The sequence below is a fragment of the Homalodisca vitripennis genome, chromosome 8 (assembly GCF_021130785.1).
Source record: "Homalodisca vitripennis isolate AUS2020 chromosome 8, UT_GWSS_2.1, whole genome shotgun sequence".
Classification (NCBI taxonomy): Eukaryota; Metazoa; Arthropoda; class Insecta; order Hemiptera; family Cicadellidae; genus Homalodisca; species Homalodisca vitripennis.
The window spans coordinates 115,564,441-115,581,634 of NC_060214.1; the positions used below are offsets into that span (position 1 = coordinate 115,564,441).

Genomic DNA, 17,194 nt, shown 5'->3' on the forward strand with positions numbered 1-17,194 from the left:
CATTGATATATTTAAAAATAATAATGCAACATAAAGTTTAGTGAACCAATAATTTGCTGCAAGTGATTTTAACATTGCTATCAATGAAAGGTTTTTAAAAAGAAATGAAGGAACTAAAGTAATTAAATACAAAGTTAATGAGTAGTATAATCTCAAAATAATATATTAGTTTTATGTAATTATTTAGTTATGCATTCTAATATGAGTTAAATTACAATTTAATTTTAATTCGCATCTATTTTAATACAGCCTATGGTTATAAATTGAGGATTACTTGATTGTTATTTAGATCACATCTAAGCACGAATTTAGATTTTTTTGTTGTAAAAATATGGCGTTAATAATTTATGTAAATATAATGTAGCCCAATCCGTAAAAATACATTCGCTGGATCGAACAAATTTTAAGTTAGTTTCAATATTTAACAATAATTTTATTCTATGTCCAATTCATTCTTAACATGACATTGAGAATTAATTAAGTTAGTTAATTAATCAAATACGAAAACAAGCGTGTGGTGAAGAGAGTTACGCTCCAAATTACTTAAAATACAAAAAATTCTATTGTAACAACCAACCTTTTTAAATTAGCTGGATAGTTATAAGTAGTAACAGGCGAACGTTATATTTTAGACCTCAGTGGCCAGCCGATATGGGTATAGGCTTCATCTAATGGGCTATTTGCACACACCGTAGCAGTAGCTACGTGAAATTCCATAGCTAAAGTATTGGTTGATTCCAATTGAATTCGAAAAACATTTCAAGGCCAATATGACATTCACCTACCGTCTATATTGCTTTGGAAAGTAGCGCGTCCACAATCTCTCGAACTAATGGCATTGTTTCTGTCTGGTCATTTTACAGAGTGAAAGTCCTTGAATTGCTGGACTGGTATTTCCATCTGACTGTGATCTACAATCCCATGTCGTCCTAAATGTAAAATTAGTTATGAGAATCAATTTAAAGTCAATATTTATGTTTTTATTTGGTAAATATACGATTTAGGACAGTTAACTAAAATATTTATACTGTTTACTGGAAATAATGTAGATGATCAAGAAATGTAGCCATTTTGTTTTCCATATTTAATCCTGCGAGAGTCTATTCAGTCGGGAGATAGTTTGGTTGGTCGATACTCCTTTGCGACGTCATCTCCATTTACCACGATATTAAGTCACTAGAATTATCCATACTAGTCCACCGCAGGAATGTAGATTCGATAAACAAACCGATGCACTTTTAAATCAATTAAACCACTTTAAATGTCATAAATATGTTCTGTAACCTCTCCCTTTAGGTGTGGAGGGGAGGGGGGTTGATAACAAATATGATTTTAAACTCATATGTTTGTTCCCACGGTACAGAAAATGTGTATGAGATTTTATAAATATGTCATTTTGACGAGAGACAAATAAATACTACTGTACTTGATTGTTTAGTTAGATTTCTAACATAACCTAACACGCAACTCCGAATATAATAGGTTTAATTTTCTTTACCGTACATTTCTTTTAACTCAATAATAAGCAACGTAAATGGACGTTTGCAGAATAGACGTGCTGATTCACACTGCAATAATTTAAGGTACATGTCATTTCCCTGCCAATTTCCTCTTAGTTGCACCAGATAACGTGGGCTGTGGATCGACTGCGCATGCGCGTCCACTCCGACATTCAAATCGTTCAGTTCGCCCGCAAACTACAACGCACGCCAGTGTCCTTTCAAATACACGTTAATGAAATATTTTCTGTTCTTATTCGGCTCCGGTATGAAGGCACTTTAATCCATATTTTAAATTGTAATGGATAGCAAAACCAAACATCTGCAGTACTTATTTTTGTCCACTCAACGATTGCGTATTGCATGTTTCTAAATTGTATTCTTGTATATTTTTGTATATCTTTGTATATACATTAAATTACTATAATTAATATTTTTCACACTAAATGAGCCGTTCGGTTACTATATCAGAAAATTTTAAACATTTTTACATTTTGGGGGAGGAGATTTTGGAACAAACACATCATGGCTTAGTAAAAAGTTTGGTACATTTCTAATTAGTATTAAACACAATTGTTCCTATGTATTAACTAAATTTAATGAGGTAGTACGCCATACCTCGAATTGCGAAACATACTTCGCTAAAGATATATGCAAAATGTCAAGTTTGTAGCTTCATAATATGTTTCTATGCCACATCTTAAAATACAATATGATTGTAACAGTTTATTTAACAATCTATTTATTCTGTGTGTTTTCGTTGCCAAAATGGTTATCCATAAGATACAATGTAAAAATCGTCACTAACGCTCAGCCAAATCCGATGTACTAGCGTGCATCATCATCGAATTCGTTTTTTGCCTAAATACAAATGAACGTTCATGCAAAATTTCATAACTGTAGGTCAGATAGTTTTCGAGATATGGTGTGCTCAAACAAACAGTTTTACACACAGATAGATAGACGGAGGTAAATATTTCTTGTTCCACTAGTGATAATTTTGTACTTGAAAGATCGGAAAATCTTCTAAAATATCGAGATGGAAAGATATATTTTACGCATCTCTTTGCTATTGTTCTATATGTTACATAACCTAACCTAACATAACCTAATCTTACTTAACCTAACTGTTTCATCCCTACTTATCAACGAGAATCCAAGTAAAACTGGAACTACAACAATTTATATTCATTTATAGTTGTTTTATTCATCACTACAGTGAATATAAAAAGATTCACGTTGTTTTACAAACATCGAAGTTATTTAAAACCAGTATCATACCTTAACGTGGTTTAAAGTCTGAAAATAATTATTTGTGTTTGCATTTTCATAATGGGAAAGATGAATCGAAATAATTAATTTGTTAGTTTTACTGTGACATAAAATTAGAAGGGAGCTCTTCTAAGGTTGATAATAATTCTAATACTTCTCTTAAACTTAATCTGGTTTGTAAAGTAACTATAATATTACTTACACACAGACGAGAGTAGCGCCATTGCGTGGCTAACGAGAGTTACCACATCGCGCGTCCATAATCAGCTGACTTTATTACTCACGTGACTCCAGGAGTGCCAACCTCATCAGAGGAAATCATGATTATAACCGAGGCACTATAATAACAGCGCTTGTTGAATCACATGGGCTATCCATCAACAGTTATTGCTTGTAACCGTTCCTGGACAGATCACTGTGACAAAATTGGTCATGCGTCTTAATATCCGAGAAGATAGATGTCGTTGGAAGGTGCCAGGTATAATTGATTGATGTTTACAAACTTAAACGCAAATTTGTTGAAATTTTATTCGTGGAAACGATATTCCCATCGGTTTTAATTGTCAATTTGATTATAATTATAATGAAAACTTAACTAATAGAATGAATCAACTATTTTTATTGGTAAGGATAATTGAAAGTAGTAATGTTTCAGTAGCTTTATAAAAGTAAGGAATTATGAATAGGATGACGTAGCCTCCTTCTTTCTTTTCCTAGCTGACCAAGAAGATAAATGTCTCCCTCTTTTTATCGAGGTACAAATTTAGATCAAGTAATTATAAAACAGTGTTATGTAACCTCAAATCCTTGTAGCCAATGAATGTTGGGAATTTGTATTCAGGAAAAACGACTAGGAATGATGCCCAAGGAGCAAGCAACAAAATCGTCAGCTTTGAATCTCTATTAGGAGGGGATTCAACCTAAAGGAAAGAGGATAAGGAATCAATTTTGTTTAAATATTATACATTTAAGGATCTCTCCCCCTCTCATTCTCTCTCTCCTCCCTCTCACCCCCTCTCTTTTCTCTCTCTCCCCTTGTCATTCTCTCTCCCCTCTCTCTGTCTCTCTCCCTCTTCCTCTCTCCCTCTTTCTCTTCCTCTGACATAAGTTCTAAATTTAAATTTAAATTTTGACCAAGTTACATCTTGGTGACATTTAAGTACCGTTCTATAGTTAAATAAATATTATAATAAATCTATAAGAAATTCTGATAAATTCTTGTACCCGATCGTTGTCTACATTATGAATTATTAAATTGTGTTACAAGGTCAAACAATAAAAGTATGATAATCTATTTGAAGATGGTGTGTTTATGGAATAAGTTTTCATAAACCTGTAATAATAAATTATTATGCGTATTATGTCTCGTTTGGTTAAATTTTAACTCAAAAGAAAATTATTTAATCTTTGGTGTTAAATTTGTAATTCAAATTAATTCGGAAGTAAAGTATACCCAAGGCGAAGGATGTTATTGTTTTCCTCAGTTAATTTGAGAGTCTGGTCCCTTGGGCTTTCACCCTGAGTACGCAGCTGTTCACACCAAATGGTAGGTGAAGGGAAGTGTTAAGGGATACTAGAATCACCGAAAGATTGTTTCGGTGATGAGCCAATCGCAATTCACAGGCAAAGACCACCTCATCAAATATGTAAATCTGTGGCTCCCGGCTACTATTGAGTAACAACATTACACAACCTGCATGCCTTCTTGTCGTATTTGGGTAAACGGCTGGACCAGTGCAGTAACTGCTAGGTCCGGTCCGGTCTCTCCTGCGGTCATCCTTCCGGTTCGGCCCGGTCCTCCGTTCCGTCCAACTGCAAGCTATCAACAGGAACAGAGGAATCGGTTACAGGTGTCCATGTTGAAAACCAACTTCAGAATGCGGAACGGATGGATTCGGGCCAAACGGTGTCTTCATTCCTAGCTTCCCGCTTCATATGTCATTATTTAAAATGGTCGATGTAGGATTGAATTTCGTTTGTGTTACGTAATCGTAATTTCTCCTCCTGTGTTTGGTTTTGGTTTTCCATCTTTCCAAATGTACTCTGTCATACACAATTACTATTAGCCATTTTGGGAGGAGATTCAGTAAGGATAGTTTATCTAATCCTTACCAATGTTTACCAAGCCCATTCATAATCAATAGTGATTACAAGCTGGATTTCCAAAGCAAATTTTGGTAAATAACCCACAGACTCTTTTGCATCATATGGCGTTATATTGAAATAGAGGAAAGAGACAACATTTACTCAAACTGAAATTCAATTTTCATACTAACACTGTTATTGCAATTAGTTTTAATTTTGTAAAACATAATGCAGTGGCTAGTGCTTTAGGAATGCGTCGCATCGTCTTCCTGAAGCCTGTGTCTTCCTCAAGTTCTCTAGAGAAGGGCGTCTATAACTTTGCTCCAGCACAGGCCGGATATTCTTCTGCGTAGCAAGTTTACATAAAAGAAGATGCAGCTGGAGAATTGTGTTGGTGTTATTGTTGTGAATTTGTCAAGCAGTTCTTGTCGTTCACTGGGACTATGAACGAGAAGAAGTGACAATTTTCACGATGTATAGATTTACCACGGTGAATACTTTCAATTGTACAAAGGCGATTTGTTCACCTTTGTGCGGGGGGTTTCTAAAATAAATAGGCAGTCTTTGGGACAGAGTCCAATGTATAAAATTTGGAGACTCCCCGACCATAATAGGTGTACCTTTCAGCATACGTGTGGTTCTGTATTTCTCTTAAAATTCATAATAAAACAGCTGTTCGGTTATTAAAAATGAGAATGTAATGAAAGACAACCCAGTAAGAAAAAACTGTCTAGAAATACAAAACATAAAATAGAGAATATTCATGCCATGTACACATGATAAATGTTTACATTTTGCGTATATATGTTTACATGTTTACATTGGGTTACTTTAAATTCAATTTAAAGCAACCCAAACAAGTATAATTCACACTGTATATCTCTGTGGGTTCTATTTAAAGTTCTTATGTCAGTTTTAGTAATTATTTCATATAGCAAAACCACAACATTTAACTACTGTATTGTTTAGGAACAACCACTATATATTGAAAACATTAAAATATTCCCCCCCCCCATTATAAGGTCACGCAACTTTGAGATATTTGGAAAATCTTTATTGGATGCTAAGGCTTATTAGTTAAGTAATTAGTGTATACATCTTGGAATCATAGAGGTTTGTTTAAATTACCATTCTTAAATTGTGTTATATTATGAGCTTCAATATATTCCTCTATGGAATATTACTGTGTATCAAAATACAAAATAGAATAAACAATTAAAAATATATTTTGAGGTTGGCTTATTGATGCTTATAATAATTGTGTTTCGTTTCTTCACACTATTGTATCCTATAGTAAAATGAATAATATTAAAATAAATAAATGTCTTATTAAGATGACCAATAAAGTGTAATACCAATTTCAAAACTACATTTAATTACATGGTCACAACAACATTTTAATAAAAATAAATGTAATATTTGCTAAATAATTCACGTCCTTCGAATTTGACGTAAATCACCAAAACCGCATCTGTGTTTAGAGTAGTCGATTATACTGGTATTAATCACCTAAACAGGTTGTGGCAAGTTTTCACAGCCACTTTGTCTCATAAACTGGTATTTAATTATTTATTTATTTACTACCTGTGCGGAGGGCAAGGCAATCGTTCAACAAGACCCCGGCAGAGAGGGCCTGACAGTTTTAGACCCTGTCTAACCTTTATCTGCCAGATTATGAAATACTTGACACTTTGCCAGCGAATTCTTTGCCCACCAACACTTCTTATGTAATTAAATGTTAATTATGAAACGAGCAAAGCATTACTATAGTATGTAAAAGGCTACTTGTTCTTCAAAGAAGTGACACGTTGTTGGAGTATTATATGTTACGCTTTTGAAAGAGTTTAAAGACTTTTTCTTTCTGCTTATAAATGCAGTGTCACAATTAAAATTTCATATGAATGTACTGTGTCTTTGGGAGCTCGGATTTTGTAACCTGCGCCATCACCCATTTCAATGTCTGGAGTGCGCACTGCATATTAATTCACCTTCATTTACGTTCGGTAGAAATTGAATTTGTTGACCAATTAACTACGACAAAAAATTAAATTTTGAAAATTAAACTATAAAAAACTATTAATGGCTGCCATTCAGTTGTTAAACTAACGCCAACAAATTTGCCTGTAGACAGACGATTTCTGTTGACTCTGTGTTCTGAGCGCTTTTCTGGCGTTGTATGTAGATTCACCTAACCCCTCATATTAAACAGTCCTACGTCATCGGTTATGTAATGACCATCATTATTGCACTTGTACGGTAATGAGTTCATTACATAACGCCTATAAAACCTGATTGATATTGTTGGCCAGAATAAAGCATCTTGGGTAATGCTCGTACATTTTAGGTTATTAACATCTAATGAGTAAATTTACCACCAAAATAATGTAAAATTTACTGATGAACTTAGTTGTAATATACGAAGAATTTGTTAAAGGCCTGAAATACAGTTAGATTATTGTAATTAAAATGCTAGGTAGAATCTAAAATCTCTATACAGCACATAGTCTATACATTTCTGCTTCATTCGGCTTCACGCCGTGAAGTTTTCTTCAGACAGACGTTACAGAAGTTATTCTTAACTTGCTAGTCATTGACTTTGTAATGTTCTTTAGATGTTTTTTACAATAATATGAAACGTAACCCATTTTAAGGTAACCTAATAGGAAATCACAAATGTGTTATCCACACGTAGAAGCGGATAATTATTATGACAGTTTCGGTTTCATCTGTCGTCTGAAGGAAGCTTTTGACAGTGAGGGCTAAATATTCCAGGAATTTAATTTTGCACCACTACTTTGTCTGCGCTGTTTGATTCGAAAACCTAAATGTATTAATTGTTATTGTTGTGGCCAGCATGAATTATGAATGAACGATGCTAAATTTAAGGTTTTATTAATTCTTTGGTTTTGTAAACATTGCTTAACAATTTCCATGGTGAAAGATCTAGCAACCCATGTATCTTCGCACTCAATCTGATCTCTTGACCCGTCTTTTAAATATCGATGAGATCATCTTTTTTCGACTTTACTGCACGTAGAAGTGTTTTGCCAAACACTACCAACCTGTTTGGTAGGTCTACATGGTGATGATATAACGGCACAGTTAGGAAGTCATTACGTCATCACGGTCATCATCAGCATAAGGTGAAGGTTGATTGATGCCATTAATACTGTTGGAACCTTCTCGTAAGAATAGACTATACATAAATATGCCTAATAGGAAAACTCTTTAATCCAGTTAATATTTGGTATTATATTCTCTCGGGCAATAATAACCTAAGAGTTTTTGCAATTAAAATTCCTTGGATTATCATAATCACTGGGTCTGTATTTCCGATTTTTCCTGCCTCATTCTTACTAAACGTCTTTGTGCTCAGAGTTTTCTAAGCAAAGGTTGGAGATGCTTGAGTATTTATCACTTCGTGTTAAATATCTGAAAAACACTAGCGAAATTAGACATTATTGTCGTCTTCAATCTCAGGCTTACGTAGATTTCAATAAATTTATTGAATTTTTAAAAGTCAAACCTTCGAGGAAACACTGTTAAAACAATTCAATTATTGTAATAATTCGTGCTCGCTGAGAAGAGCCATCTGCAATCAACGTATGTTGAACCGAAACTCCTATTAATTAACATCCGCTTATATAGATTAAAAAGAGGGTCGAGCTGTATCGTGGGTAGCTGAAATCTGACCAATCAACGACCAATGTGGATTATCTCTCGCTGTTTGGTCACATTGGTAGTTGTGCTTTAGCCAATCAAATGCAACTCCGGCTCATTCCAGTCGCTGGTATAAGCGGTTGTTATTACTGGAAGTTTCGGTAAAACATCTCTTCACTGAAAAGACTTTCTAAATACAAAGCCGAAATATTTGAGATAACGTTGAGTCTTTGAGGAGTGAACAGGAAAATTTAGATATATTTGTTACTAAATTGTTCATATATTCACTATATTCATCTCACTCCTTAAAAGTTGTAAGGAGGGAGCGAAATGGGGAAAGAGACAACCTGCATTGGCTTTGGATTTATAGCCTGTACTTTCTGCAATATAATTTATTTCAACGGTTTTAAAATACTTTAGCAAAATTCACACAGCGTTTCTGTTTTGAATAAAAGAAATGTTACGCATCTTTAAGAAACAATATTTTATCTTTACACTTTTTTTTTAGTTGAGAGATAGGTTTATAACAATAACAGAGTTAGAAATTCTGTTGTCTATGTCGTAATTGGCTGAAACTCAAAGACCAGTTGTTTGGATATATTTATCCAAACAACGGAAAATAATAAAGAATCCATATTTGTCGGTGATCGATTAGGAAAGGCTTCAGCCAATCACGATACAGATCCCTCCCTCCCCCCTCCCCCTATGCAGTGGGTGCTAATTATTCTCAGTTTATTGACATTGAGGTTATGTTTCCTCTAAGTGGCTTACGCTCGGTGACAGCTAAACATTATCATGTACTCGTACGTAGAGCTTTTCCCGCCTAAATGGCAGTGGATATAAAATCACAAAGTATAATTGTATGAAAGCCACCCGACGCGTGCTTTGATTTCCCAATTAATCAAGATTGAATGTAATGAGTCGCTAACATCACTTTCAAACCGCTCCCGCCGACATCTGCGCGCGTCTTGAATCCGCAAAGCATCATGGGATTGTCAGCTGATTCCCATACATCTCTCAATGAACGCATTGGCGCTAAATTTGAATGAGGATTTGAAAAATATTTTGAAACATTATGACAGATACTTAAGACTGACACTGAGTTTTTGTAATACAAAGAGTTTTAAAGATTAACTGAAGGAACGTTGTATTCATATTGGAACCACAAATTCTTATTAATAGGAATGGAAGGACGAAATTGTTTTAATTAATTACAACAAGCGTTATATTATATTATTGTTTATAATGTTGTAAACTTCTTCTGTATTTTGTTATTGTTATTTGATTTGATTACCTTATATATTCTATTATGTTATTTATTATCACGTGCTTACTTGTGCTTTATTTTTACGTACGTTGACGTTGTTTCATTGTTATTGTTATGTTTGCTATTGCTATTAGTGTTAATACTGTTATTGTTATTATTATTTATATGTTTTTCCTCGAATATTCACTATTTATTGAATCATTGCTATAGTTTATTAAGTTTGTATATTTATTTGGTTTATTGTTGCACATGTTGGTTGGCGTGCTTGCGACATGTTATTGTTTTGTTCCTTGTTGGCACTCTTGCATTGTTATTCTATAATTTATATTGCCATCTTAATATCCTTATCTGTAAAATGGTGTATTACCGTTGATAAATAAATAAAACAAGACCCAAATAATAGCATCAAATTTCAACATGTAAACTTAACATTGCTATTAATTTTTACATAGCAAATGTATAAATTTTATTGTATACGGATAGTTTACATAAATATAATAAAATAAAAAAGGAAAGCCTTTCCTAGATGGTCCCAATTTACATTATCGTGTCAGAAAGTTCCCAAAGCTGCATTGGCAACAACGCAACTGTCTATTAAACCAACGCCGACCATATCAGTTTTGCATGAAGCTGGCAGGGAGGTGGTGAGGTGCAGGATATGTATACGATATAGAGTGTAACACTTAAACCAACTTAAATCTAAGTTTCACTGAGAAATTGGGATGATTTAAAAGTTATTTATCACATTTTTACTACTACCCAACGCTGAAAACACCCGATATCTAATCAGCTGCTTGTTATCTGTTTCAGATGAGGGTCCTTCAGGCCCTGTTATCAGCGGCCCTTATCTCGACCTCCTTCTCACGTAAGTATTGTTCCATAAATTCCCTAGAAAGTTACAGCTTGATATATATATATATATAAATATGATAACAGGTGCTTATAGTCGAATGTGCGTTATCCTGTTCACTCTTTTCCGGAAATGTGTAAGCAACACTAGAGCATCCCGCACGAAAAAGTCCAATGATGATTGGTGCATTTCAATCCTCCATTTACACCCTGCCACCAACACTGTTTCACATGTATAAAAGTTATGGTCATTCTTGACATTCATTTACAATAAACAAACATGACCGCCAAACACATTATAGTAACATATAAATAAATATACGTACATTTAATGTCGTTCAGCCATTTAGCAGATAGCATATAAATCAAGCAGGCATTATAACCACGTCATAGCAGGAACAGCTGATTGTCAGCAGCGACATGGCAACATCGCCTCCAGTGTCATCTGACCATGTTGGTGCCGGCTGTTCTAGTTGGATTATTGATCATCAAATCTTTCTGATTGTGATCAATGTAGTCCTATTACAAGTGTTTATCCACACGTGTAAAACTCCTTTGTGGTGATCATGTTAATGAGATCAATAGTTTCTGCTTGGAATAAAACTAGTGTACAGTTACTCAAACTGTGTTAAAAATAAGTACATGCTCAATAACAAAACCTTCAAGAAAGGGTTGCTTTCCTATTCCAGGAATTCCAGAGTCGAGAGTCGAGAATCTGATAGCCATATTAGATTGTTTGGGAACACAACCCGGTTTTACTTTAGATCGATACAGGAATGTTCCTACGAAAACATCAATCGTTACTTTGTTTGAAGTTTACCTGACGAAGAGATCAGATTGCAGATCTCGAAACGTAGGGTTACCGATTGTTTGTTTCACTGGACGATGGCAAATGTCCGGAAAAAAGGTACTTTGGGATTATACCGACCACACCAGTATGAAGAACACAAAAATATAAATTTATAGAAACAAACATGATAGAACGAAAAAACAACTCTTTAATTACAAAATTACAAATTTACAAGCATTTCCAGGTATTGTGATCGGTATTGTTGTCGCTGTTATCTTATCTTTCTCGAGAATCCCGATTACGGCAGGCCGCGCGGCATCACATGATTTGCACGGTACATAATTGCCTTTCCATTACAATTCAATTTATATTTCTGATCAGCCCGTCTAGAATTTGATATTTTACTGATAGGTACTATCTCGAGGGATGTTTTTCTGTCGTTGACATCAGCGCGGGGGTGCTGCCGAGCCCACTCGCATTTTGGGTGGCGGAATGTGATCAAGAATAAAAACAAGTTTTGAGTGTTTTTCAATAAAGAGTTTAGTTTTAGTTTTGTAATGTTTGTTTTTGTAGAATTTTTGTGTTTGGAAAAATGTAGAGGTAAAACACGGAAGTACAACAAAGCGACGCACCAGCTGAACGGGCGGCGAGACTCAGCAATCACGTTATCTACTAGACCGCTCGACTTTGACCTCTGTCTGAGGATGGGGAGGGGTTTGCGATAAGACTATTCCTGATTTATATTGACGAAATATTGTTCTACGCTAATCTAGTAATCAGTAGAAGCAAAATGTCAAATAACGATTCATGTTTGGTCGGTATAATCCCAAAGTACCGGAAAAAAATCCTGTTTCCTTCATCAATCGTTAGAAAGGTAGATACATTTTAAATCGGCCGCAACGGTGTCTGGTGGTCGGTTATAGAGCTAGGAAAAATGTTATCTGAAAAATATCGTTTAATGTTTTAATCCTTTCAATACCCTTCCATGTTAACCTCCACCAAAATTAGCGTGGCTAACGATTATTTTTTTCTTTGGGAGGATTCCTCTACATATAAACACACAGGAAGTGTGCTTATGCACTGGAAATTGCTATCGGCTCCTTATTGCCTTATTGCTCTCCACCATCATGAGGCGTTCTTGTAGAAAATGCTTCGACATGTAAAAGCCTTAAAGGTGTCACGGTATTCAGCTCCGAAAGGAAGTCGAGAAGAGAGTTTCTAAAGATTTGATCAATACCTTATTCAACGCACCTGAGGGAAAGATCATGTAAATTCTTCAGAGTCTCCTTACTTATAAAGTCAGCATGACTTCACCTTAACTACGAAGAGTCTTCTTGGAGAAAGCGGAAGGTACGGTCAGGCAAGTCTTCAGGCCATACCGTATAAGGATTCCAAGTGCACGAAGTTCATACATTTTTGAACATTTATGGTGGAGGAAATTCACACGTCAGATTATTCAAAACTAAATATGGTTTTAGAAAAATGCCATCCTCAAGGGTGAATTCCAATTTAACAGATGTTTAGTTAGTTTATATTTGATAAAGAAGGCTTGAAGTCAAAAAATTTATGATTAGAAGTTTAGCATAACTTTCCCTGAATAATACTATAATATTAATACACATAGTGCAGCTGGGTGGGAAGGGTTGAATCAACGTGAATGTGAGTTTAGCTTCATTTCATCTTCGTCTTAGTGCAGCGTCTGGAATCTGACGTCGTACACTTGATATGGCAATGATAATAACTCTTCACCTAGATTACACTAAATTTTGTTGAATAGGTGTCTCTTGTGTCAAAATGATGTAGAGTTGAGGAGCTTTTTCGGCGCCGACCTTTTTTGTATCTCTTAAGAAGAACGTGACTCCAAACTGCAGGAGTCAAAGTTTTATGCGGTTTTTTCTTTAAGCCAAAGTAAAGTACTTTCACATTACAACACTAATCATCTTCCCAATCCCAAATTTGCTATAATTTTAAAGTAAGCATGTAAAAAATGCAATATGGAGTACTAATTTTAAAGTTGCCGTCTTTTAATAAATTTTACAATCTGAGCTTTATTTATTGTATTTGCGACTTATGTTAACAAGTTTTAGCAGTAAAATGTAATATTTAGTTGTACGTTTTCCATGGGTTTAATATTATTTTAATTTTTGACTCGGTTGAAAATACTGTATCAATGTATTTTCAAGAAGTGTCATTTCACTATCAGCACATTGAACAGTTGTTTAGCTCAAGCACGCGAAAGCAGAATTCATTTAACGTTAGTATAATTTGAAGGTCTCCGTGAGAGTCATCTCGGGTACACGTTATAATCTGCCAAGAATCCCACCATTACAAGGTGTAATAAAACGATAAGATGCCGAAACACAACCTTGAACGATGAGAATTCATTCTATTGTGTGGAGAACGCGAGGAGTGGCGGACTTCTCAGCGGCGAGGTGCTGCAATATTACATTGGTATTGCACATTCCACTTGATTGCAATTAGGACGTTCCACATTGCATATTACTCACATGGCTTGCAGGGATACATGTGATGGTCAAAACCACATCGGGTGTATTGGATTGATTCTGCCACAATCAAGAACGTGTATTGTGAAATCGTGAGCTTTGAAATTGATCATGAGTGCAGAAAATAGAGCCATCGTCAGTGAAGTACTATGATTTTTAATGCAATTTGAAGAAAGACTATCATCAGATCACTGCAAATCAACAAGTGTGACAGAAAAATGAAAGTATGTAACACAAATAGAAAATAGAAGAAATGTGCCCGAGTTTAATTGCTAAAACATCGTCAGTGAAGTACTATGTAATTAATGCAATTTGAAGAAAAACTCTTATCAGATCACTGCAAATCAACCAGTGTTACATAAAAATGAAAAATATATAACACAAATAGAAAAGAGAAGAAATGTGCTCGAGTTTAATTGCTAAAACATCGTCAGTGAAGTACTATGTTTTTTAATGCAATTTGAAGAAAAACTCTTATCAGATCACTGAAAATCAACAAGTTTGGCAGAAAAATAGATAACACAGATAGAAAAGAGAAGAAATGTGCCCGAGTTTAGTTGCTAAAACATCGTCAGTGAAGTACTATGTTTTTAATGCAATTTGAAGAAAAACTATCATCACTGAAAATCAACAAGTGTGACAGAAAAATGAAAGTATGTAACAGAAATAGAAAATAGAAGAAATGTGCCCGAGTTTAATTGCTAAAACCATAAACTAAACCCATGGTAAAGGGTTTAGGAGAGGTAGCATTTACTAAAATGAACTAAAATACAAATTTTAGTTCTTCTAACTTTTACACACGGTTACGTTGGATATCTTACTCCTTGGAACCCTTGTAGTTCTGGCAGACATCACATTCTACCTACAAAACCTTATAACCTAACAGCCGAGAAGCAGTTTGCATCGTATAATCACACAACCTACGTGTTTCTTGAAATCTATAGAAGAATTTTTTAAAGAAAGAAATCGACCGTCACCCATGCTAATATAGGTGGAAGTCGAAATGGTGTTACTGTAAAACATGAAACAGTAATTTTTCGCAACTTATATTTTGATTTGATACGCTTAAAACCGTCAGACATAAATGATACGAGTTTATGTCATACGAGATGAAAGTTGACGCTTTAAAGGTAATATGGTTAGTTAAAGCTGATTTAATATTTATCTACGTATATAGCTGTTGACTTTAAATGAGTAGTGCTAGTAAAAAGATGATCAGAGAAAAATGTATCTTCCATTTGACCTTCGGGAAACCTAGAGTGGATGATGATCCATTTCTTCCTGAGAGAACTTCTTTATCTATTTCAAGAAATACCATGCTGCGTGTTTATAAAAAGCAAATTGGCTCTCGGGTTCTAGACTACTACGTGGAAGGCTACGTTGTTATGCCTTTAATCAGAAAAGACAAAAGTCTAAAGTCATCCGAAAAAAAAAAACCGAGAAAAGCCGAAAATGAAACACAACATGGTACAATCACGCCTGTTGATTAAGGAAGGTGATAAGGCAAGGTTGTTGGCACCAACAATGTATCATTGACCCGGTGGCTGGTAACCTTCGTAGCATTCACACAACTGGCATTCAAATTACAACTTGGATATCAATGAGGTCTTCACCTCTTTTACGTACCTTATCAGTATGACCTTTGGATCGTCCACTAACATGCAAGCAATTTTGGAAATTTTGGATCACCAAAGCGGTCATCTCCGTCACAAAAGCAAATCAGCTGGAAATTTAGGATTCATTTTCATGCCTGCCTAAAGAGGTAGGTCATGAATGCCCATGAAAAGTCATGCAATTCTTGTTGGGAGGTTGCCTTGTCGAAAGTGAACGAAATGGTATACTTCTGATCTGGGATTCCAAAATAATCAAAGTCCACTGAAACTGACATTTGGATTCTCCTTTACTTCAAAATCGTCCGTTGAACTTTGGAGCAGCACAGCGCCAATCTTCTCATGGACCTTGGACTGGATGCCCACGATCAACTGATCGATGTTTCCACGGTAGACCAGGCTTGTCTGGTGTGTCAATGGACAAAGAAGTCTAGTCAAGCGCGGCATCGGGGAAAAGTTATGAAACCTTCTGGTTCTAGTTTTAGACTTGTTGGTTGGTCAAACCATTATACCAGTACGTCACACGTTTCGAAACAAATTTATTTCAATCAGGTGGTTTCATCAATGAAGCTACGATGTGTTATTCCGCAGATGTATCATTAATAATTTCATGTAATTTTGTCTGGCATATCAGACAGCTCAAAATGTGACACTAAATGTCTGTGATATCCATCAGTTTGTCACTCGTGGTTTAAATTCAAAATATAAAGTATCATTAAATGGATTAGGTAGCAGGATATATATTTCTTAAAATTTATTCATCAATTAAAATTCAGGTATGTCATGAAAACCCACGAGCGTATCTCAACTGCATGGTTTTCTCCAGAGGAAAAATATTTTGTAACAGCGATCCTAAAGCATTTTAGGGTAAACATAAGGAATTTTAAAAAAAGGTACTTCAGTGGTGTAGCTTAAGCATAAGCACACCACATGTTTATCAGATGCATAGGTATATATCAAGTTGAGTCTGATCAAAAGTAACTTTAGGTAGAGCTTCAATATTTTACAGCGCAATCTTAAATACCTCAATTCGTGTATATTCCTGAAAGTCTTGTATACTCCTGAAAGCTGTTTGATTATATTGTTTTCAAATGAGACATAAAAGATACGGAATTATTTATTACCAACATTTAATTAGGCTAAGTTATATTAATAATGTCATTTGAGGTCATAATAGTCTATTTTTCAGATCTTATTTCTGTAGTGGATGAAATTTCGAACAAGTACTTATAGCATACATTACTTTTTCTACTGGTGCATCGTAGTTTGGAGTCATTTTATCTGGTATTTCAAATAATAATTTGAAAGTCGTTGCTATCATGTAAGAAGTTACCCGATTGGTTGTAATCTTTATGGCATAAATGCCTTCAGGGTAGGGAAGTTATGGTAGATATTGTCAACTTATCAAGTAAGAAGTTGAAAGAGAAAACCTATAGGAGATAGTTATATGTATTTTCCAAAACCTTTTTTCAACACATAGCGTAGCTATGGTGAGAAGGGTTGATTCTAGGGGGTGATCTAGCTTAGCTCGCCAGATATGTTATGGATGTTTAATATATAATTAATAACAACCTCTAAGACACAAACCAATATAACCGGCACATCTCATAAATCTGCTGCAAAATAACGATTTCAATTTTATAAACATAATACTCCAA

At 34.8% G+C, this 17,194-nt stretch overlaps 1 protein-coding gene across 2 annotated transcripts in view; it reads left to right on the plus strand.

Annotated features, from left to right (window-relative positions):
- Positions 1-17,194, plus strand: part of LOC124367957 (proteoglycan 4) — a 167,946-nt gene that overhangs the window by 98,366 nt on the left and 52,386 nt on the right. For both annotated transcript variants that reach the window (XM_046825190.1, XM_046825189.1), the window contains exon 3: positions 10,594-10,648. In XM_046825190.1, the coding sequence (XP_046681146.1) occupies positions 10,594-10,648 (55 nt within the window). The remainder of the gene's footprint in view (positions 1-10,593; positions 10,649-17,194) is intronic.